Here is a 23,497-nt window from a genome sequence, read left to right as displayed (position 1 = left end):
TCCATCCATGTCTCCGTGTAAACCCCTGGAGAGGATGTATTGTATTTTATCATACTTTTAAGTAAGAGCAGTGGAAAATACCATTTTCTTGAAAATTCAAAGATGACAAAAGGCAATTTTTTTTTCCCAGGGAAGGCCCCCCACACTCTGCTAGGCATACACAAAATGACTTCAAAGAAGGGAAGATGGCAGAAGGGCTCTTTTCCCATAACACCTGCTTCTCCTTTCCCTGCTCTTGCAGCAGCCTGGGGTTCTCTGTTCTCTGTGTTTTACTCGCTGTGTTCTGCAGGTTCCTCTGTTGCTTCAGACTCGTAGATTCCATTTAATCTAGTCAACTGTGGGCTCTTTGGGACCAGGAGTTCAATCCAATTCAACTGCATTGTTGTAGTGCTTCACTCAGCTTTAGTTGGTAAAGATTCAAAACTACATGAGATGGTAGTAGGAGACAGTTTGGTGGAGGGGTTAAGGGCATGTGCCCTGAAATCAGGCTGCTGGGTTTGAGTGCACAGCTGACCACTTATTATTGGTATAGCCTCGGGCACGTCACTTAACTCTCTTTGTGTCTATTTCTCCAGCTAAAAACAAGAACGAAGGAGATAGCAATAGTACCTATTTCATGGGATAGTATGTATAAAGCACTTAGAATAGTAGTGGAGGGCACCTGGGTGGTGCAGTGGTGGGATTAGGCCCCACATTGGGTTCCATGCAGAGTCTGCTTGGGATTCTCTCTCTTCCTCTCTCTCTGCCCCTCCCCCTGCTCTCTCTCTTCCTCTCTCTCTGTAAAATAAATAAATATATCTTTCAAAAAATAATAGTAGGTTCATGGTTGGCATCATACTTTGGATTGTACTTTTTAAAAAAATCACCTACTTCCATTTTAAATAATTTTTGATTTTGTATATGTCATCTTCTAGTGACTTCCTGGAATTTTGTGAGTTAAAGACCCATCTTCAGTAACATCACCTAAGCGGCTATATTCCACCACCTAGTTGAGGGCACAGTCCTGACTCTTACTACATTTCATATTTCTTTATATTTCCCTTAGCAACTAACACTGGAACTTGTATAATTCATCATTTGGAACCAGGACTTTTTATTTTCTAGTCCCTTAGTATTCAATAAAGCTAACATTTACCAAATATCTATGAGGTACCAAGCAAGGTATCTGATTCTTACATTCTCCATGAGGATAGTAGTATCATCTCCATTTTATAGAGACCAGGGAGATTAAGCACCTTAGACCATTTCAACAAATCAGAAAGTGTCAGAACTGGTTCTCCCCCAGGTTGATCTTATTCCAAAGAGAAGTCTCTCTCTCCTTCATTTTCCTTCCTCCTCCTGCCTCTTCTGGGGGCCCGGCAGTCACCCCAAAGCTAGAAAAACCCACATGCTCTTTTCCTGCTAAGTATGCTTCTTGTAATACTTTGTTCTGGACCTCAGAACTTTTATTGGAGGTCCCATGAATGGCCGGGGAAAGTCCTAGCAAGCCACCTTTCTGTTTTCCTTTATTCATATGTTGGCACCCACATAGGACTGCCCAATATTACACTGAACTACTAAGTAGCCCCTAGAAAAGCAGAGCACCTATGCAGGAGCACCAGATTTTTTCCTTTGAAAGGTTATTATATTGGAAACTTTAAACACCAAAGTCCTCGTTACAATAAAGATCAGCACTCTCTTGGGCTTCTCTATACATACAAAACTGAGTAACAGGTCTAGTTTTTATATTGAATTACATATGGGGCAGGGACTTCACAAAGTTTTCAGAGGTCCTAACTGGCATTCTCATTCTAGGCTATTTATAAGGTTAATTAGATGTTTTTTCAAACCTCTATGTACCCCATCTTTTCTCCCTCAACACACTTGCTTTTGTTCTGTTCACATGTGGACATGCTGGTGATGAATCTGGCCTCTACTCACCCTTAGACTATAAACACTTTCAGGGCAGGAAGATATAAAGTCTTAATGTAGGTTTAGTACCTGGCTTGCTACTGGCCCATCTTTTACACCATAGTAGATTCCTATTGATTTACTGGCTCTTAGCAGCTGGCTTCTTGGCCTCATATCTCATGTTCTTTGGAAATCTTTTAGCCAAGATTTTTAATTTTCATTTTTAGGACCAGCCTTATGTACCTTTACAAGATAGTGAGACTGTGTGTGGTTAGTATTGGCTAAGCAGAATCCATGCACAGGAGAAGGAAGTACATTCCACACCTTTTGACAAGTCTAAAGTTACTGTCTGAGACTATAAATAACAACAGTAGATATGAATTAGAGAGATAAATTCTTTGTGGATAATTTTCTAAGCAATATGGTATTTTCTTTACAGTGCTGTTGGTTATCGATAATATTTAGAAAAAGAATATCTGTGGATTTTGAGAATATATATTTTTTTCTATGTCACCCATTTAATATATTTTAATTTTTTAAAGCTGTAGGCATTTCTAGAGTATTTTATGATGCAGACATTCAAAGAAACCTTCAGTGCGTATGAATAATGCAGCTTTAAAGTTTTCCTCAGTTATTTGTTTTCCTATGTGGGAAATTACTGAATCTCACATATTTTTGAGTTTTCAAACTTTTGATTTTTCATATTTATATATGAAAATAGTTTTGCCTTAATAGTTTTGCCTTTAAATCCCTAAAGAGATGCTTGCATTGGAAAGTGGAGACATTGTCTGTCACTGGTTCTTTTAAAGAAAAGTTCCACTTGGTGGCAATCTACACGGCATCTTTACTCAACATTTGCCCAAACTTGCAGTGATTAAGCATTGGCAATAAATCCAAATATCAATTTTTTTTTCCCTTTGCAAAGTGTTCGAGATTTTTCTTTCACACGAATCTTTGATCTTTAAAAATGCCTCCTTACAGATTCCACTGAGGCTCATTTTATGCCCTAACCAGAGCTGTTGTTTCTTCTCCCCTCTATACGTGGGCAAGGCATGAGAGGGAAGGACAAGCCCTGTTTCCCACCTACATTTGTCGCATGAATCGCCGTGTCCGTTCCATGGAATAAAAAGTACAGAAGTCATATAACATATATTTTATTTTAAAAAATTCTAGGAAGATAGGAGAGGCTGGGAGGACAGAGAAATAATTGGAGCTGAGAAACATGAGCAATGCAGGACATGGACATTTGTGTAGTACCCACTGCAGATGAGGCGTTCTCCAAGGCCCCTCACCCACATCCTTCAGCTCTTCCTGTTGAAGCCCCATGATAAGCCAGTAAGGAGGGTATTACTTATTAAAGAGATTGTAAAACTACGTATTTTAGCCCCACTTTCCAAGTGGAAAATTTTCACATTTTTTAAGCGGAAAAACAAAGTCTCATAGATATTAAGTGGTTCAACTGGTGGTATTGAGGTGGAGTATATTTACTGAGGTAGAGTATACTCCGAGTATGTTCATGCTCCTGTTACGCTCAGCTGAGTGCATAGCCTCCACAGCCAATGTCTTTATTCTGTGTCCATCTGAGTTCTGAATCTGAATTATGGAGCTTGGAACAAACTACATAATTTTCATACCTAGAAAAGTATCCTGAGTGTGAATTTGGCTTACTGCTCTTTTGGAAAGTGAGTTTCTTTTTTCAGTAGTATTACCTCTGGACCAAGCACCCAAAAAATAAATAAATAAATCGATAAATAAGCAATAAAAAACCAAAGGCATGAAATTTCCAGTCCTATTCAATAATAATCAATGTGGTTTTGATTTTTTTAGGTGTGGTGGTGTTGATGGCTATGGGAAGGTCAGAATTAATAATTGCATGGCTACCTCCTCAAATGGTCATAGACCATCCCTGTTTGTCTTTGTTCTTCTAGGTTTCAGAAAGTGCGAGGGTATCAGAGGAGGCAGTGTATTCTGGCTTTGCAATTCTGGGCCATTTACTTTGGAGCCTGCCCTATTGAATGATGGCCCTTCAGTCAGCCGGATGGACTGGGTACTTCAGACCTTACTTACAGTTGTCTCAAGACCAGGGCCAAAAGATTCTCAAAGCCTACATTTTTTTGGAAGTATATTCAGTGGAGTTTATTTATATTTCCAAATCAGAGGAGATTGTAAAACTACATATTTTAGCCCCACTTTCCAATATCTTGTACTACAGTGAGTTTTGAATGGCTCTAACTCATCTGATCTTTTCATATTTGACCACACTTCCAATCCAATGCTATAAAACTTATATTGGAAGTTGATTCAGTTATTGGTGTTAAGGGTCAAGGTTATAATCTGTTGAGTTCTGGTCTAGAGTGAGATAAACACTTTATCATATAGACTTGCTTGGAAACACATCTGTAGCATGGGAAACATCTCCGTCATATGGTTTATTATGTGGTCTTAAGATGTGTCTTAATCTGGCCTTTATTTGTAATTGCCATCTTCAAAAGAAATCTCAATTTCATTTAGGGAGAGAGGTGGCATTATATAAGGGCTTCTTCTTCTCTGAAAGTGCTCTTGCATGATCTGAATCAGACATCCCAAGTTAACTTTAGAGGTTGGTCTACGAAGAAAGGTGCATTATTTTAAATGATACGCTAGATCACATTCAAAGATACTTGTAGTTTGGCTTCTTTTGATCAGAGCAGGGTGCCATGTGTTGGCTGTGCTCCTGTTTGAGTCATGCCTTTTCTGAATTTCCCTGGTTGTTTCTACTACATGTGTGTGGTGTTTTACTTTCCATTAGAATGTGAAGCAATGGTTCCCTTCTGACATGTGGGGAGAATTCTAGATGTCAAAGTGACCTGATGATTGGAAGCAAATGAAAATTTTGGAAGTCAGACAAGAGGACCTTCAGGTCCCATGTCTCCCCTAGACCAGCTTCTGTCTTTGGAAAAGTTATTTAACCTCTTGGGGCTTCAGCGAGCCCATCCCTTAAATCGTCATTATGGGGGTACTAGCTCCTACTGGTAGTGCAAAAAGGAAAGGAGATATTGTACAAAACTACTCCGCACAGTGGTTGGTACACAGTAGATATTCACCAAATGAGGATATCATTTTTTTTATTGCTGTCATGCTTTATTGCTGGCACAAGTAGCTCTGAACTATGGTGTTTAAAGGATTAGAGAAGACCCTGTTGTTCGAAAGTTGGAGGAGGATGGGGAAAGCAGGAGTACCTTGCCTCATTTCTCATGCTTCAGACTTGTTTATTACAGTGGCAGGTTACCATGGAAACTTTCGGGATTAAGATGGCATTATTGAGTTAAGCATTCAACGAACACCTCGGGAAAGGAAAGCTATAGCATGTATGTGTGCCGTAAGTAGTTTTCAAGCGAGAGGGTAATTTGGGGGTGAAGAGGGGATGGCAGTTACTGACTTGCTCGTCTCCCAGAAATTCCTGAGCTCTTGCAGAGCTTTGTGATCCCGGGATGAAACTGTGATCTTCACCCCGCCTTTGCCCCTTTGCAGACCATGCCCTACGTCGTCCAGAAATTATAAGCCAGAATTTCAAAATGGGATGCCGCTCTCTACGTGGCAGGGAGTGTGGCTTTTCAAAATAGATTCTGAAGTCGAAAAGAACTCTGAGTGTTTTTTGAGAAGGGCTGACCTCCTTTCATGCCACTTACTGTGAATTAAAGCTGTGAGGAGAACCAGTTTGGGCATGCGGTGCGGCCCGGAGAGCCGAGAGCCACTGCTGCCAGGGAACAAGATTTGTGTTTCTAAGGAGATACAACAAAAAGGAGAATGCTTTAAGAGCCAGCGGCTGTCAGAGTGTAAAAGTATCTACGTTCAGAAAGGGAAATAGAAGTTGAATTAAGTAATTTTATACACACGTTACAGGGTGCCCTTCTGCTAGTAATTCTTAAATGCAAAAGCAAATAGTTGTGGCCACAAAGGGCTTAGTACATCTCAGCTGATTTTAGTTCTCAGACTCAAACTGGATCTGGTTGGTATTGACCTGCTCTGTGCATGTGATTTTAAGATGATCTGAGTCTTGTCTGTCATTTCGTTGGGTTGTATTAGTAACAGGGGACAAAGGGTGACATATCCCAGCAGAGGGTTGGGCAGTCACTTGACAATCTATTCGGAAGCCACGAGAGGAGGGAAACCTTAGTTGTGACAACTGGGACAGCAAACAGTGTCTTCAATGCCAGCTGCAGCACGCTTGCGAATGCGAGGTCCGTTATTAGTGTAGAAGAATGTCCTGAATGGGTTCATTGGATAAAGTCTCATCACAGGGCAGAATCACAGGGAGAGTGCACCAAAGAAAAACTACAGTACAGCTATATTTACTTAGTGCCTCTGCAATGGGGTTTTATTTTCCACAGTTGGAAAGGGAACCACCTGTCTCAACTGCTGATGTCAGAGAGCTCCCTCGAGACACAGGGCTGTTGGAAAGCACATGATACTGTATATATTTGCTCTTACGTCCATATCTGGCTCAGATTGGGTTTCAGATTTGTGCCCTATTGTGGAGTTCATTGAGCAGTGACTCCGAGGTGCCCTCCCACGTCACCATGTCCTTGTGAATTAAAAAGTCGCTCGTGCAAGCCCCTGTCGGGAGTGTTCCCTCAGCTTGCGATGCAAGTATTTACACTGCAGTAAAATGAATGACATGCGTATCGGGGTTATCAACTATGGATTCAGATTTGAAAGTGAGTATTAAGTGAGTACCAAGTGAGCGTTATCTCTGCACCTTAAAGTCAATATGCTGCTGTGTTTGGGCTTTTGTTTTATTTCTAATGATCAGGAAAAAATGTGTGTATCAGGTTTAGAGGGTTTATGTGTAGATTGCTAAAAAGGCCAAAAAAAAAAAAAAGAAGAAAGAAAGAACAGTATGTGCTTTTTCTTTTTCTTTCTTTCTTTCTTTTTTTTTTTTTTTTTTTTGCTGGTGGCATGTCAATATGGAGAAATTGAAGAGTGAATGAAATGCCTAATGCCTAATATGGAAAGACTGGATATTAATGACCGTGCATTTCAAGGAACCTATCGCATTATTATTTAATTTTTTTTTTCAAAAACTTGTACAATTGCTGTTCCAGCTCTTTGTGCTGGTGGGAGATGAGACCCTTTAAATGGTGTTCCCTAAGGAAATGCAAGGGCCACTGCACTGCACAACTCCAGGGGGCACCGTTTATGTCATAGTGAGGACTCACGCTTGAACTATCCCGCTGACTATATGTCCAATCCCAGAAAATATGATGCTATCAACATTACTCAAACATTACATAAAAATAGAATTGTTACCAACAATTGCAGAAGGCTTGCTATTAGTGAAGTTATTCATTATTTTAATAGTGCCATGCATCTCAATTTGAATATCTTTACCAACTTGGAATTATATGGCTGTTACACAAAATAGGTGGAAAACAGAATCTCTGAGAGTATAAATTACATTCCTGGGCCACATCAAATCAATGTCCTATTAGGGACCAGAACCAGGGTTCTTAATTCCCATCTTTCCCATGACTTGCGCCTTCAATTAAATTAATATTTGAAATGATGCTTGGTATCTTTTCTCAAATCCTAAAAATAGAGTAAATAGGATGGGCTAAGACCCCTTGGTTCATCTAATCTTTCCCCCAGTGTAGGATTTTCCTCTGAACCATTAAAAGTGTTATAATATATGATTGATATTAATTAGTTTTCTGTAAAGTACTGCACTCCTTAACATGAACTGAACTAGAAATAAATATATTACCATGAATTAAGATTTTATTAGTTGCGAAGAAGAATTGGATGAAGGCACCTATGTGAAATCCTAAGTACAGGCGTCAAATTGAATTAATGCCAGCACTGCCTTGAGATTAATTTGAGTACTGAATAAGAAATAGTATACCATAACATAACTGTGTTTACTGAATCATTTTTGGCATCAAAAACTAAAGCTACATTACAGATGCACCAACAGGCTTTCCTCCCTTGGAAGAGAGAGGCGGGTGCATTTTGTAATTAAAGTGGATGTTACCCTCTGAAAAATGCCTCTGGACTCCAGGAAGAAAACTGTCTTCTTGAGAACATTGCATCCCAGTATATATCTCAGACTTTGCATACGATCTGTTGCCCTGGACTTCTGCATTCTATTAAATTTTATAATATGATCAGCTCTATTTTCTACCCTCCCTCAGTCCAGAGTACTGGGTAGACCTCACTTTATAAATTTGCATCTCATTATTATGTATATATTTTGGAAAACTGTGGAAAGTGTTGAAGAGATGTATAGGGTTGCCTCAGGGATGTTCTAGAAGGGATTCCTGATTATGTAGGGAGGAGGGATTATATGGTACATAATGCAGAGCAGTGCAAGCAGAAGCCTGTAAAGTTCTAATGATCACTCTTCCCAGCCTGTGATGTGAGGAGTGCCCCCTAGAGTTGTGCACTGCGGTGGCCCTGCTCTCCTCCCCCAGATTCATTCTGAAATTCCCTGATGCTGTAATTCATGAATTTTATTTGTACGTACGATATCACTCACTTGAGGGAAGGTGCAAAATTTGAGACCAGGGACTGTCAAACGGGAAGATTCTGTACCTTATATATGTAATTTTGAATTTTCTACTAGCCACATTAAGAAAGAAGTAAATTTAATTTTAATAATATCTTTCATTTTCCCCAATACATCCAAAATATCATATTAACATCTAGTCAATATAAATTATTAATGAGAAATTTTCCATTTGATTTCTCATGCTAACACTTAGGAAATGCTATGCATAGTTTACAATTATAGCACATCTTAATTTTGACTGGATATATTTCAGGTGCTCAGCAGCCATATGTGGGTGGTGGCTACTGGATTGGGCAGCACAGTTAATTTTTGTATCAACTTTTTGGCATTTCGTTACACAGAAAAATGGCTTGCAAGATAAAAGAATCCTTAAATACCCAAGACAAAATATAACATATCCTTTATGTCATTTTATCAATTTAAAAAGTGATTATTTGATTGATCACTGGTTTTCAGGAAGAGTATGAATTCAAACACCATTTAGTTGATAGGAGACTTGTGGCAAAATTGACTTGGTATTGAGTTATTTTGCTCCTGTGGCTTTGTTTTCCCTTCTTCCCCATAGATATCATCATTTTTACAACATGATGGGATACTTTGTGGTTCTTCTTACATTTGCAAACCCCTGGTACCTTTTCACTCTCCAGGCACCATATGGATGTCTTGTTTCTTAATAGAGAGACTTTTCAGACTTTTGGCTCAAATAACTTTTGTGGCCAGCATAATGGAAAGAAACACTGTTTTCTGCACTTGCTGCTTCTTGTCTCTTTGGAGGTAGAGCCAGGTCAGGACCAGTATGAGGCTGGTTTTTACTTTTCCTCAGGTACACAGAGAAACCAGCAGACTCTTGGCATCCCTACAGCTGAGGTGGTCATTCTGTATATACTCTCATGGAAACACAGCTTAATGTAAGACTTCAGAAGAAAGTGCTCTTTCTGCTTTGTTTCTAGACTTTTTATTTATTTTTTTTTTTAAAGACGAGGAAGTCAGGCAAAGAACAAACTTAGGCATCTGCTATAATGTTGCTCGATGTTAAATTGAGGTTGAAGTATTTTTATGTGACTATAAAATGTCATTATTGAGTACTTATTATATGTCAAGCACTGGTTTCATACACATCTCATTTAACCCTACACCCACCATGAAAAATAGGTATTTATATTGCCATTTTTACTGTGGAGAATATGAGGTCAGATAGTTTAGTTACCTCACTTGGGATCACACAAATAACTCCTAAGTGGCCAATCAGCACTGACTGACCCCCAAGGTCATGTTCTCAGAAAATGGGACCATGTTTTCAAACCAAGTCAGTGATACCCTTCAATGATGAAATCTGAACCAAAGGCAAAATACTACAGTATTAGAATTAGAGGTTTCCTTCACTCGATTTATTTAAGAAGTACATTCGGAGAAGACCTAATTCTATCCCATCTTTTGATAGAAAATATATCTACAAAGCTGAAGGGGCTTTGTCCAAGGGCAGTCAAACACACTTAGACATCGGGCCGCTTGATTCCTCCTCCACTGTGGTTTGTCTATGTAGGTTAATGGTACTTTCGAGAAGAGAAGTTGAACATTTAGAATTTTTTTTTTTAACGGAGATGTAGCAATCATTGGAACTTTATATTATTATAAAGACTCCTTTTCTTTCTCCTTTATACATTTTAGACTTTTTATTGAAGGATAATACAAATACTGAAAAAGTACATGTATCCTAGGGGTTCAGCTCTATGAATTTTCACTAACTGAACTTAGCCATGTAACTAGCAGTGACACCAAGAAATAGACCATAACCAGCTGTCTGGAGCCCCTTCCATGTCCCCATGCTCCCATGTCCTCAGTTCCCAACCATCACCAAAGGCAATCTCTATTCATACTTCCAGATACATAAATTAGGGTTACCTGATTCTGTACTTATTTATGCAGAATAGGATAAGGTATGCACTTTTTTTTTTTTTTTTTTGGCATGTTTGGATCCTTTTGCTTCACCTTATGTTTCTGGGGATTTATCTATATTTTGGTGTATCACAGAAGTTCATTCATTTTCACCAATGTATTTGGCTATACTTTGGAAGGATAAGAGCCCCCACAACCTGAATATTGTAAGTAGAATTAATAAGTGTATTGAAATCGATAGTATTTCAGTTACTTTTTTCCAGAACGTCATCATCCATAGTTTCATTTGATTCACTCTAAAACAAAGTAAGTAATCATAAATCTAGGTAAATAAACAAATAAAAAGACAATAAACCTAAATAATAAATCTAAAACACAGCAGCACAGAACACATCAGCCACCTCCACGGTTGTGAAGCAAGGCTCGTCCCAGCAAACCATTCTGGTCCTGTGTGTTTATGTGCTTGTCAACAGAGGGTAATATCATAGAGAAGACAAAAAGCACAGTCTGCAAATACCCACGGGAGAGCGCCGAGTTGGAGTTCCCACTAAGTAGCTTCGCATGGCTGTGCAGAAGGTTAGGTGTGGCCTATTTTTAGGTGCCCTACGTGGAAGTGGAACCACTAAGATGGAGGGTGGAAAGTTAACACCTTAGGGGCTGTCAGAGAACCTTGCTTTGAAAAGAGGCAGGAAAAGAATCCCTTTCTGATCATCTGCTTGGGACAGAGGCCACCCTGATCTCCTTAAAGCATAATCGAGCTTTGGACCTGTCAAAAGGGAAACTCTTGAAAACTGCCTGTTGGAGATTATTTCCCAGGCACACAAATCAAGCTTTCTCATGTTAGTTTTCTTATTGTTTCTTTCCATGGGTCTTGCAAAGTGAAGTACAGCATGCTGGAGAATTCTGTGTGGACATCCAGCATTGTATGAAGATAGCTCATGGTTTTTCGAGACTGTCCTTCCTGAGGTGTATCATTTACCTGGTCTTACTTTGTTTACTCCCTTGTCACCAGGGTTCCCTCCAAATGTTCTATTAGGAAATTTAGTGTGCCTGTGGCTACTCACTCAGCCCTAAAGGCAAATCTCCAGCTGGGAGACTTAGATGGCTCTGAAGCAAGATCTTCCACCTCCTGCTAAGTTCAGTTGCATAATGCAAAGAAAACAGATGACCAGGAAACTTTATTAACTCCCAATGAGACATCAACTACCCTGTGATACAGCCAAGGTTTAGTATGTCTGCTAATAATGCCATGATAACATACTTGAGGCATATGACCGTTTCTCTCTCCACACCATGCAGTAATATCTCAGGTGATTTCCTTCAAATTAAAAAGGGGTAAGTTTTCCTTTGACCAAATGTAATGAGGTTTTCATTTAAGTGAGGGGAGTGTTCTGGTGTGAGGGCGCAGAAGGGTTACTTTAAACTCTTATTTCCCTAGATGCTAGAGACTTTATTCCTCCATACAAAACCCTAAGTTCAGGATCCCTCCTCTCTTGTAAATCCTCTTTCTCCTGGTAACATCTTTTCTTACCTGCTGTAAAACTAAATCACATGTTAGTGTGTTAAATTGCATCTATATACAGGCATAAGCAAATAGTTACTATCCCACTAGTTTCATTTTTATTGTGCAGGTAGGGCCCTGGTCTCACACATGACTCGTGCCGCTTAATAGCATTCATGATAAAAAAGATGGAAACTCGCTGTTCCTCTGGGGCCACTGTTGGGCTTTGTAAGAAACTCAGGTCTGTAGAAACCAGTTTTCTCATACTCAGTATGAGTGAAAGTAGTATATTTCATAAGTTTTCCTGTATTCCTTTCCTGGAATGGTTAGGAAATTAAATATCCATATTGCCAAGGAAGTGATGAAGCTCTACTCTTTCAGCAAACTTGAGTATGTGACTTTCTTGCATACGCTTCCTGATTCCAGTACATTTGTGCAATGAAACATTTGGATTTGCTCCGTGCAAACAGGTCTTCCCAAGTTGCCAGTCTTCATCAAGGCGGACATATCATTGCAGTTGAGATGTGGCAGGGATATGAGATGTGGTTGAATCTGGCCATCTTCTTTGACAGATAAGGAAACTGAGGCTCAGAGCCATGAAGTGAACTGCCCAAAGCTTAACTGTGGACTAGTGACACACTGATTGAGGGCCAATGTTCTTCTCACCATCCCTTTCCTTCCATTTTGGGCTAAATCGAGATTCAGAAAGTTCCTCTACTTCTCAGATAGAATTGAGCCACCTGTAATCACACTTTTTTTTTTTTTTTTGAGTATAGCTAAAACACAATGTTACGTTAGTTTCACGTGTACAACATAGTGATTCAACAAGTTTAAATGTTATGCTATGCTCATCGCACGCATAGCTACCATCTGTCACCATACAAGGCTGTTACAATACCATGGAGTATATTCCTTCTGCTGTGCCTTTTATTCCCGTGACTATAAACCTCATGAACTTGGCCTTGGTTCCAGCCTCATTACCCCTTTTCTCACGAAAATTCTAAATCGTCAAAATAATAATCACCCAAGTATAGGAAGAATGATTTGCAGGAAAGGCCCACGAAACTGTGAGAACATTAACTCCAAGGAGCTAACAGTAAAGCTCTCATTCCTGTGGAGAGAGTGAGCTTTCCCAGGAAAAGAGGATGAGCCAAACTCCCCAGGATATTTGGGGAGTCTAGAATGAACTTTGTGTCCGAGAACAGGGGTGCCACGTGAGAGCAGGCACATAGTGGCTGCCCATTTAGGAACAGACTGTGTCCTAGAAGTTCACTTGCTAGTCACTGGTTTGCAACTTGGAAGGCATTTTCCTCAGCCTGTCCATCTATGTTGTCTCAGGAAGAAGTCATGTCTTCAGCAACCCTTCCCTCACCTTCTAGAACTGCCCCTTCCAGTTCCCCGGGTGAAAACTCTTTTACTGAGAAATCTGCTCTGTAGAGGAGTCAAAAACATTTATGCTTCTTTTTCTTGGTATGGGCTTCTGATCTCTGTTAGATGCCAGCCAGGAAGAAGAAACAGGTCTAACAGATAGATGCCTTTGTATAAGTAACTGAAATCCCCTTTACCCTACCAAGGATGATTACGTTTTTGAACCAGAAATTTATGTAACTTAATTGATGAAATTTCAGATTGAGAAAGAAAGAAAGTGAAGACGCTGAGGGCATCTGGGGGTCAGAAATCTGGCACCTCCTGTGAGGCAAGCTAATAAGAGTTGAGAGCTCTCCTCTCCCTATAGTTCAGGGCTCAGAGAAGCTTTTTCCGAGTGCCAAAGAGTAACTTCTCTCAGTTGCTCATAAGGCTTGTCTCCTGAGTGCAATGTCGGTTACACTTGGTGCAATGGACAGAAATGGCTTCCTGTTAAACATGTGATGAATATCTGAGACTTATATTGGATGTCAGGGGCTATTTCTATTTGCCACATTCCCTGTACATTAAGAAGGCGTAGATCTAAGCCTCAATCTCTATCTTCCTTTGAAAAAAAAATTATTGTTTTATTTTAATTTTGAATATAGAATTCACATGTTTATCACAGAAAATTTAAAAATTACAGAAAGACATTCATACACACACAAAGAAAATTAAGAAGAACTTACAACATCGTCAGCCACTGTTCACACCTTGGTACATGTTCTGCGGGTCCTCCTTCCTTTTTTCTTTCTGAGCGTATATATTGATTTGTAAATTGTTGTGATTATAGTTTTTTCAAACATAATTTAAAACCTTAATGTATTTTGAACATTTTTTCATTTTCTATTAAATGTATTTTGCAACAGTTTTTAATGTTAGCATTGAATATACATATATATAATGAATGTATATATATATAAATGTATGAATGAATATTTCATACACATATTCATTCATATATGAATATATAAAAAATACAGCAATATACATATTGCTGTATAATTTATTTAACTAGACGATTACTGTTGGACATTTACACTGCTTTCAAGTTCTCAGTGGTATAAATAATGTAGCATTAGCTCTCCTCACACCAAAAATCTTTGCACACATGCCCCCTGCTGTGTCCTTAAGATGAATTTCTAGAAGTAGAATTTCTGGGTTTCTGGGGATGCCCATTTTTAACATTTTTGATACATATTGCCTAGTTGTCCTCTAGAAAAATTTGTACCCATTCATAATCCTACCAGTAGTATTTGACATCTACTTTTGATTGAGTTTCTAAATGTGGAGGTCATTCTTAGAAATGTTTTTGGTCAAGAAAGTTTTCTCAAAAATCCTGTGTGCCATGGGGCAAGCAAATATAAAGTAAGATTTTACATAAGTCATTATAAAATTTAGCTTAGGCCTTAAGCTAATTGCTTTTTTTAAGATGGGAATTTATTTCTTTCTGACATCCCCACATTTTTAGGATACATACTCACTCTGCTAAAATTAAAGTCAAATATTAAGGCACTGGAAAGATCTACAACAGAAACAAAAGCAAAATCACCAAACCTTTCCAGGGCTTGTCTGATGGGATTAAAAAAAAGAAGAAGAAAGAAAGAGAAAACAAAATGAAAACAAAAACCATACTTTGCTGATTTAATTCTTCCGTTTTGAGACTACTTGAGAAATACAATTTACTTCTCTAAAATCAAGAAAAGTTAAGCTCATTAGGACCTCAGCTCTAGAAAAAAGTACCAGGGGGAACTGTTTGACTAACAAATTTTTTTCAATTTAGTGATTTGCATACCTCAGTTTTCCCTAGCCCTCAGTAAGTTCCTTAGGGGATAAAATAATCTTACTGAATGAATTGTTGTGTTCGTAAAGTTAGGTAGCACTTCAAATTTTTAGATAGTGTTACATTTAACAAAATATGTGCTTTATTTTCAGTTTCAGTAAAAAAAAAAGGTAAATAATCCTATTGAGTATTTCTTGTTTATACAATCAATAACACACTGCATTAGAGATGAATTAACCTGAAGTAATTCAGGTAAATGAAAATGTCTGTAGAGGCACAAATATGACAGAATTAAGTAAACACAAGCAGATTTTCACCATCCTTTTATTCTCTCTTATCTGTGGACGTAATAAGCGTCCTTTTTGCCTTAGTTTCGATTAGTTCGATTCACTGCAGCTCATATTAATTTTCACTTTTTTTGTTGTTGTTGTTGTTCTAATGTGTTTGGCAAGAACAGATTTTTGAGGTCTATGTTAAAATACAGGCTGACTCATTCGCATAGAGCTGTTGTGCAGGTTTTATTGGGGATAAAAGATGTGTTGCTGAGGTTGTCTATCACCTTCAGTTTATTTGAAAATAAATAAATAAATGAATGAACTCCAGGAGGCATTAAAGCTGTCCACTGACTTTCTTCTATTTGTTTCCCCAAAAATGCTTTGTTCACTTTGGCAGGATTGTGGCAGTTCTGTGCAAAATAAGACTTGATTTGAGAGTGTTTATAGGCCAGAGCTCTCTGATACACTCTGCCTTGCCACTAACTTTTGTGCCCTGCATGGCCTTAGCTTCAGACATGTCTCAGAGGCTCAGAGCGTGTGCTCAGAAACTGACATGGGGTATCAGAATCAATTAGCCCCTCTAGGAATTAAAAGCAAGCAATTGAATGCCTGTTAGCAATGATTAACCTTAAAAATATTAGCAATTCTGGGCAGATCCCTTTCCTTTCTGGAAGAGTGCTCTAGGCAGGCAGCATTCCCAGGAACATTGTTTTCCAGCTATGTAGAAGCTCTCCTGGATGTAAAATTCTGCAGGGGTCTTTGCTGTGCTTTTGATTTGGGGATGAATATTATTTGTATATATGAAACTTAGTTCTTCCTAGAAGGGTTTTCAGAGACCTATATGCCCTTTTCAGTTACTACCTAAACCCTCGGCTTAAAAACAAAACAAAACAAAAAAGTTTTCTCAATTATATAATGAGTACACAGATAATCTTTATTGAGTTGTTTTGAGGACCAAAATTGATTGAAATTTATCTAAAATGCTGATCTTATGTCAAGCTCTGGTAAGCTCTTCTGTAGATGTTTTCTTCTCCAGTTTTCTTTCTTTATAAGTTTCAGCCTTAAATTTGTTCTTATATCTCCATTTAAGTTTATAAAAACAAATGGGCAAAGATATTTATACTCATAGCTCTTTACTTCTGAGTTCTCACCTGTATGCAATAATAACATCAAAACAAATTGTCTTTGCTGTTGTCTGCTTGGGAGTTTGAGTTTGATTGTGTTTACTTTTTTTTTTTTTTTTCTTAAGGGGCAAATATCTGAATAGAGTGGGAAAAGCCTATGGTTTGGGGACAGCAGTGGGGAAATGTTGCGTACTTTGTCAAATGTTTTTGTTGTAGAGTGGAATTATTCTCTTGAAGGTGTATTTTCTCTCTTGTTATCAACTGAGGCTAGATCTCTTGCCTTCACTGATGTTGGAGTCTTGGGAAACGTTAACAAAGCTAGTGGGGGGAGGAATTCCATTGGGGATGGAATCTAGGCTCTGTGAAGATATGGAACATTATGGGCACTCAACAGATGTTAATAAATACCTCCTTCTATTGTTGGGACAAAGTGGGGTTGATTTGGGTGTGAATTGTAATGGTTAGTGAAAGGACCTTGTACTTAAAAAGGGTGTGTTTGAAGGAGAAGAGGAATCTGGATATAAAGCAAAGCAGCATTGTTTTTTCATATCAAATTATTCTTTGTTTTTAAGGGCTGTCATCCCCCTAAAATTGTCAGCTCCCTTGTGTCCATGTCATATGCCTTCTTGGCAGGCCTTGCAATACGTTGCTGTGGACACAGTAAGATTTCAAAAGGTCCTTGTTGATTGAAACCAAACATTTGGAAATCTTAGAGGCAGAGTTGACGAAGAGGTATGAGGAGGGCTGCAGAGAGAGAGGAAGAGAAAAAACAGTCAAGGCAGAGAGAGAATTAAATATAGAAACTGCCTGGGAAGCCAGAAAAGAGCAAGGTTGGTGAGCAACTAACAATTTATGTTCTCCTGAGAAAAGGAAAAAAAAATGGACAGGAGAGAATTTTTAATCTGAAGAGCTAATTAACCAAATTATAAGACCTCAAAAATATCCCTCTCGTTAGAGTTATAATTTTGAGACTTAACCAAAAAAAATTGTGTCCCAAGAATCTATTTAAACTTTGAATTGTACAGTAATAGAAACTTGAGGGGAAATGCAATATGCTGTGGTTTATAAATCTTTTCAGTATTTTGACTCCTAACTAACCCTCTTTGTGATGATGAAAGAAAAAAAGAAAAAAATGTATATAAAACTACCTGTGGTTTCAGTGAATGTGCTGATTTGATTAAGAAAAAGTGGAATTAGGTGGCCAAAAGATGAATAAGAACACTACAACAGCACAATGTGAGCAGGTTAAAATATCAAAAACAATAATATAAAATATTCCAGTGTAAAGAACTTCTGCTAAATGTGTGAACATGATTTAAAAAATATATATTTATCAATATCATATGTACAAAGTATACATTTTACAAATATATAAATATATTATAAATATATGCATAATGAATGCCTTGCATTCGATGAACGCAATTAAAAGTATCAGAGAAAACTCACCACAGGGATCACCTGACAATAATTAATAAACATCAACTCTTCCTGGTCAAGTGACCAATATTATTTCACAGTTGACTGTGTTGAAGGTTGAGCCAATGACCTTTGCCCTGAATTTTAATAATTTACTGAAGTTTTACATTAAATCGGAATATAATTGGGAAGAAAATTAGTGTTTCTTTGTGGGGAGTGCAGAGTAATGCCACTAATTGCAGGTATAAAAGCCTTCCCGAGGTTATATTTTCCTGTTCTTTCTTGACTTAGAAAATTAAAACTACAGTAATTTTCCGCTATTTGTAAGAGGGAAAAACATGCCAGTGAAATGTATTCGGCTAACTGAAAATGTCAAAGCTTTGGGCCATCTTTTTATGTCCAGTAATGACAAACTGTCAATTTCATCACGATTCAGGAATTTACTGGCAACTTGTTGCAGATATCAGACTCGAAAAATACCTTCTAACACATGTGGTCTGAAAAAAGAAACTGATTTTTCTTGTTTGTTTGATTTTCCTTCCTTTCCCTTTAATCTTTGAGCAACTTTACTTCTAAAATGCGTTACAGCAAATCACCATTTCTTTTTTCTTTAGAAAGAGATGAACAAGAGAGAATGCATTAAATTAACCTTAGTAGAACAGGAGATTAAATTAATAGTGCTTTAAAATTATTTTTAGATACCTGCGGGATTTTTTTTTCAGAGAAGTTATTATCAAGGAAAATAATTGAGCTGATTTTAAAAGTATATTAGGTTTAAAATTTCATTAAAAACACATATATTCACAAATCTATGTACCATGTGGGCCTCTCTCTGGAACTGGGAAGGGTTAAATCAGACTACTATGGTGTTATGGGAAGTGTTTTTCAGTGACATCTAGTACCTTGAGTTTGTTATGTATTCAATATGTATGTCATCATAAAACAGTGCACCTGCATTAGTCTTCACTGTCTCAGAGTAGAAGCTGAGAAATTAAAAAAAAAAAAAAAAATTAAAAAGCTCCAGAAATGAATATTCTTGCTAGTAAAGTGTCAGTATTTTTCCCTTACTCCACGGACATTCTTGGTCTCAAATGCAAACTGCACAACCCAGGCACTAGGGTTGGAATCCAGTGTTTATTCAAAAAGGCACCCTAAGGCAGCTGGAGTGGAAACGCTACATGTATGAAAAAAAGGCAGCCGGGAAACTCAGCTGATCTGGGCACAGCAGCAGCAACTGTATTTACTAACACTTGTTTTCTGGGAGCCTATGAGAGAAATGGAAATAATTAGAAAGAACCTGAAAGGGTGGTATTTTGTTCCTTGTTTTCCTTATAAGGAGCAAATCAAATTGCAGTAACACTTCGGGAGCTGGTATTCCCTACTGCCACGGGGACAGCTGATTCCTGGGAGGGGGACTTTGTTTATACCTTAACAAATACAGCCGGTTTTGTTGATTAAACAGCTAAAAAAAAAAAAAAAAAAAAAAAAAAATCCTTGCCCCATTCTCTGCTTTCAAAGACTTCCCTCTATTAGAAAATGTCTCATAAAAATGCATCATGTGATAAGCTCTTGCTTTAGTCTCAAAAGGAGCTTGAGTCCACTGGAGGTCTTAGAATTTGAATCCTTAGGGAGTACACGTTTTAGGAAAAGAGTATAGTTACTCTGTCATGAAACAGGCAGCTTTGCCACTTGCTTGTTTTGGAAGGAAAATAAATTAAAAAAAAGATTGCAGGGGATTTTAGTTATTATATGGCCAGGGCTCCGTTTAGAGTCTGTGGCATTCAAAGCTGGCTTTGGTCACAGCATGATGCTTGAAGCCTCCAAAAGTCCAAGTGCTTCCTTTCTTTCTTTCTTCTTTCCGTTTTTTTTTTTTTTTTCAAGCGTTACTTCACTGAGGCAGAGGGCTGCCTTTGAGTGACGTCACGAGTTTGAGCAGCAAGCTGCACAGGAGAAGGGAGGCTGGGTGAGTGACAGCCCAGCCTACTTTTTAATAGCTTTGTCATGTGACTGGGAACTGTAGTAAGACAGGTGCCTTCAGTTCACTCTCAGTAAGGGGCTGGTTGCCTGCATGAGTGTGTGCTCTGTGTCACTGTGGATTGGAGTTGAAAAAGCTTAACTGGCGTCATTCAGGAGCTGGATGGCGTGGGACATGTGCAACCAGGACTCTGTATGGAGTGACATCGAGGTGAGCTGGGGCTGGGCTGGGCATTGTAGGACTGGGGCTTCCCTCCCTTCCGATGCACTGATTCCTGTAAGGGGGGGAAGGGCTTGGACAAGGAGAGGCGGCAGAAAAGTAGCCCGGGCAGGAGCTTTTGGAAGGGAATCTCAATCTTATCTTAACTCCAATAAGTTTGCTATTTTAAGGTGGCTCTGAGCTCCCTTGAGCAAATCAAAGCTTAGCTGCTGTCACCCGTATCTGTTGCAGTTGGAAACTCTTTCCATGTGCCTTTGGCTCTGTTTCTACTCATATGCAATATTTATGCTCTAAGATATTGATATGAATCAGAAGCTGAAGTCTTTCCAGTGGTGTTTAGTGGCCCGGTTGGAAAAATGCCATTTCTATTTATAATAAGATGAAGATAAAAATATTAAAATGGATGTGCTCAAATATAGTCAGTTTTGACTCGAGTCCGGATTTTTTCCCCCCTCTCTCTCTGTTCATCAGACAGAGAACTCACAAAATCCTAAATAATCCTGCTAGGCTATTTTAGATTGCTTTCCCCACAGCACACAAAACAATGAAGCTGATTCCCTTAAAACACCTATATGTGGTTGAAAGATTTGGCCAGCAAATAAAAAATATATCTCTGCCTTACAATGCAAGGTTTTCCATTAGCGTCAGTGGCAGGGAAGCCAATGGTTAAATCTCTCTGTACCACGGAGAGCTGCCTGAAGCCGGAGAGAGGAGTTTATGCAAGGCTGTGTGTGGGGCTGCTCGCTGCTTGTGTAAAAATAGACGGCAATACATCAATTCCACAGTCTCTGCTGGCCACAATTCATACAGGGGGAGAAAAGCAAGCCGTTTCCTCATAATCTCTGGAGCCTACAGTGACTAACGGGGGGACGGAGGACTGCGGCGTGTTTGCATTCAGCACAACGGAGTGTTCTCGGAAAGTTTGGGCAACTTGGGGAAAGAAGCTAAACTTTCTGTGGACCGCGATGAGATGGAGGCCCAATTGCATTGCACGGGGGATCGGAGCTGCAAACAATGACTCTCTCTGGCAGAGGGCTGCTGCTAGTGCTTCCTCTGGGTAGCTGGGGGCACGTAGGGTGAGGGGGAGGATCGGCACCACACGTGATTTGATTAAATAAGATGTCCATGTGGTGCAGCGATACACATCTAAAGTGAAAATAATTTGGCCGGGGCCGTCTGCGAACGCATTTCTCCTCTCTAGCGAGCCATGCCCTGCGTTCTTAACTCTTTACCAGGATTTGCACATGTGGGCTCGGCTTGCCCTCTCCTGCCTTGGCAGATGGTCCTCACGGATCCTGAATGTCCTTATCTTGTCGTGATTTCTTGGTAAGGTGGGAGAGATCTGGATGATTCGTATGTCCTGTCGCTCTTAGGAGTCAGGGTTCCAAGTGGCTTGGAGTCCTGATTGTCTTGGAGGAGCCGGAGCGTCCTGTGTCTGGTTGTCTGGCTGGCAGTGTGGGGCTCAGCTGCTGTAGTTTCATTTTTCCATCATGTATTATTCCTGATGCTGTTGGGAGGGGATATGGAAATATGGAGGATTTGTTTTAATCACTGGGATTCCTGCAGTCATTTTCAAGGAGGCATCAGAGCCATTTAGAACAGGGGCCCTTTTATGTTTTTCTGAAGGAGGTGCGTTCCCAGGCTAAGCGTCCAGCCGTGGATTGAGTTGTTGGTAGGCTGAGACTGGCCAGTCGCCTCTTGCACCGGAGGCAGTGAGCTACTAGAAGCTCTGCCTTTGCGGTGGCAGCTCTGGGAATCACCTCGGCCAGTCTAACATATTACGAGCAGCAGGTAGCAGAGGCAGCTTTCATTTTTTGAATCATTAATGTTTGCTGTCATCCTAAAACGTATTATGCCCTTTTGCACATAATGACAGGACAGCACAGTGGTTAATAAAGGCCTATATCACTGTAGCTACTCAGAATCCCCAGTGTTTCACAGTTTAATGAAGGTGATGTACAATAAGGTTACCAAGATTGATAGAGACAATTCACATGACACGCACTCCACTAAGACATGTCATTCTTTACTGCCTCCCGCCCTGCTCCTTTTTCCCTGTCCTCGCTAATTTTTTTCCTAAGAAGTAAGAATTCTTTTTTCATTAATATAATTAATGTGGCCACGTCCACTCTTTCTTCTCTCTCCCTTTAAAATTTACCATCAATGGCACAAAAACCTCCAAAAGGTTAATGGAGAATTATACTTAATTATGATGATTCATTATCATCAGTGCAGTTAAGCTAATTTATTGTCTGCTCCTTAACTAAGAGAAAAGTCTGTTGGGGTGAAAAAACGTACAATAATTAGCCTTTTGTGTTTAGTGACTGCTTTATCCTCTTAAATCTTATTATAAAATTAAGGCTACAGTTGGAAAATAGCTGTCATAGTTGCAAAGAGGCAGTAGAATGCGTCTCTGTAATTGCGATACAGCACACCTGTTACAGATGTATAGGGAAGCAGTAAATATCAGCATGTCAGATGAGGACAGTTACAGGGCTCGGACTGTTAAGTCTGGCATCATCCAAAGGCCAAATATAAATGAATAACAGGAACACCTGCTACCACTAATGTGTTTTAGATTATCAGGATAATGCCACATTCAGAAACCCAGATTTTATTAGCATGTCAACATTGGCAAGAGCACATGCACATTTTCAACCGTAACATAAGAGCAAAAAATGAGAGAGAAGGAGAGGACAGGAAAGAAGTGTGTGAATTACAGCCCAGCAAAATGCCAGAAATTAATCTGGTCTTTTTAATGGTCAAAAAGTTACTTAAAAAAAAAAATGCATGTTCCCGAGAGGGTGCAGGGTTTTGAACGAGCCATGACCTGGAGAAAGCAATGAAGGAGAAAGACCGCAAGAAGTTGCTCACCAATCCATAAGGCGTTCCAGCATTCCAAAGCACGGTTCCTAAGGTGTGCTCTCCACAACAGGAACTTAAGCTGGATGGAGAGCTCCCGCACGATTTCTACCCTCGTTTGATTTCTCTGTTGCCGTTTTTGCTGTTGATGCTTTTCTGGTTAAGGACTACCCCTCAATGCAATCCCAGTGGGTTTTGCACCATTGGAAAAGTTATCCCCTGGTCTCTGGATTGATCGTGCTGTAGAAGAGTTAACACCGTGTGTTTGTCCTTGGAGGATAAGCAATGTGGGCATGTATGGAGCCTGAGAAGTGTCACACCCATAATAGAACGCAAACATTGTACCAAAAAAAAAAAAAAAAAAAAAAAAAAAAAAAAAAAATCTCCCCAGCCCGGCCCCCGCTTCCTTATAAACCTAGTCAAGTATACCGATCTGCAACTCGGGGCTACCTTGGATAATAAAAACGGAATGACCTATAAAATGATAAGAAAAGAGTTAGGTGGAGAGCTTTGCCTTTTCTTTTTGCATTCCCTTTGTGCCCGCCGTTTGAGATCTCACTGGGGCCTGGCGGTCTTAGGGAAGAATCGCAGTCATCTTCAGG

At 39.3% G+C, this 23,497-nt stretch overlaps 1 protein-coding gene across 4 annotated transcripts in view; it reads left to right on the top strand.

The window, feature by feature from the left end:
- Positions 1-23,497, top strand: part of PPARGC1A (PPARG coactivator 1 alpha) — a 644,905-nt gene that overhangs the window by 524,883 nt on the left and 96,525 nt on the right. Inside the window, exon 1 of one of the 4 annotated variants that reach the window (XM_004762684.2) lies at positions 6,494-6,587. The exons of 2 other annotated variants lie outside the window; for them this stretch is intronic. In XM_004762684.2, coding sequence (XP_004762741.1) covers positions 6,543-6,587 — 45 coding nt within the window. In that variant the 5' untranslated portion in view covers positions 6,494-6,542. Of the gene's footprint in view, positions 1-6,493; positions 6,588-19,694; positions 20,025-23,497 lie in introns of those variants that run through there. One more of the 4 variants, XM_004762683.3, reaches the window with a different exon arrangement.

The sequence above is a fragment of the Mustela putorius genome, unplaced genomic scaffold (assembly GCF_011764305.1).
Source record: "Mustela putorius furo isolate JIRA1106 unplaced genomic scaffold, ASM1176430v1.1 tig00000083_pilon_pilon_pilon, whole genome shotgun sequence".
NCBI classification, from domain to species: Eukaryota; Metazoa; Chordata; class Mammalia; order Carnivora; family Mustelidae; genus Mustela; species Mustela putorius.
Note: the sequence above shows the minus strand (reverse complement) of the source record. Positions and strands in the feature narration are given on the sequence as shown.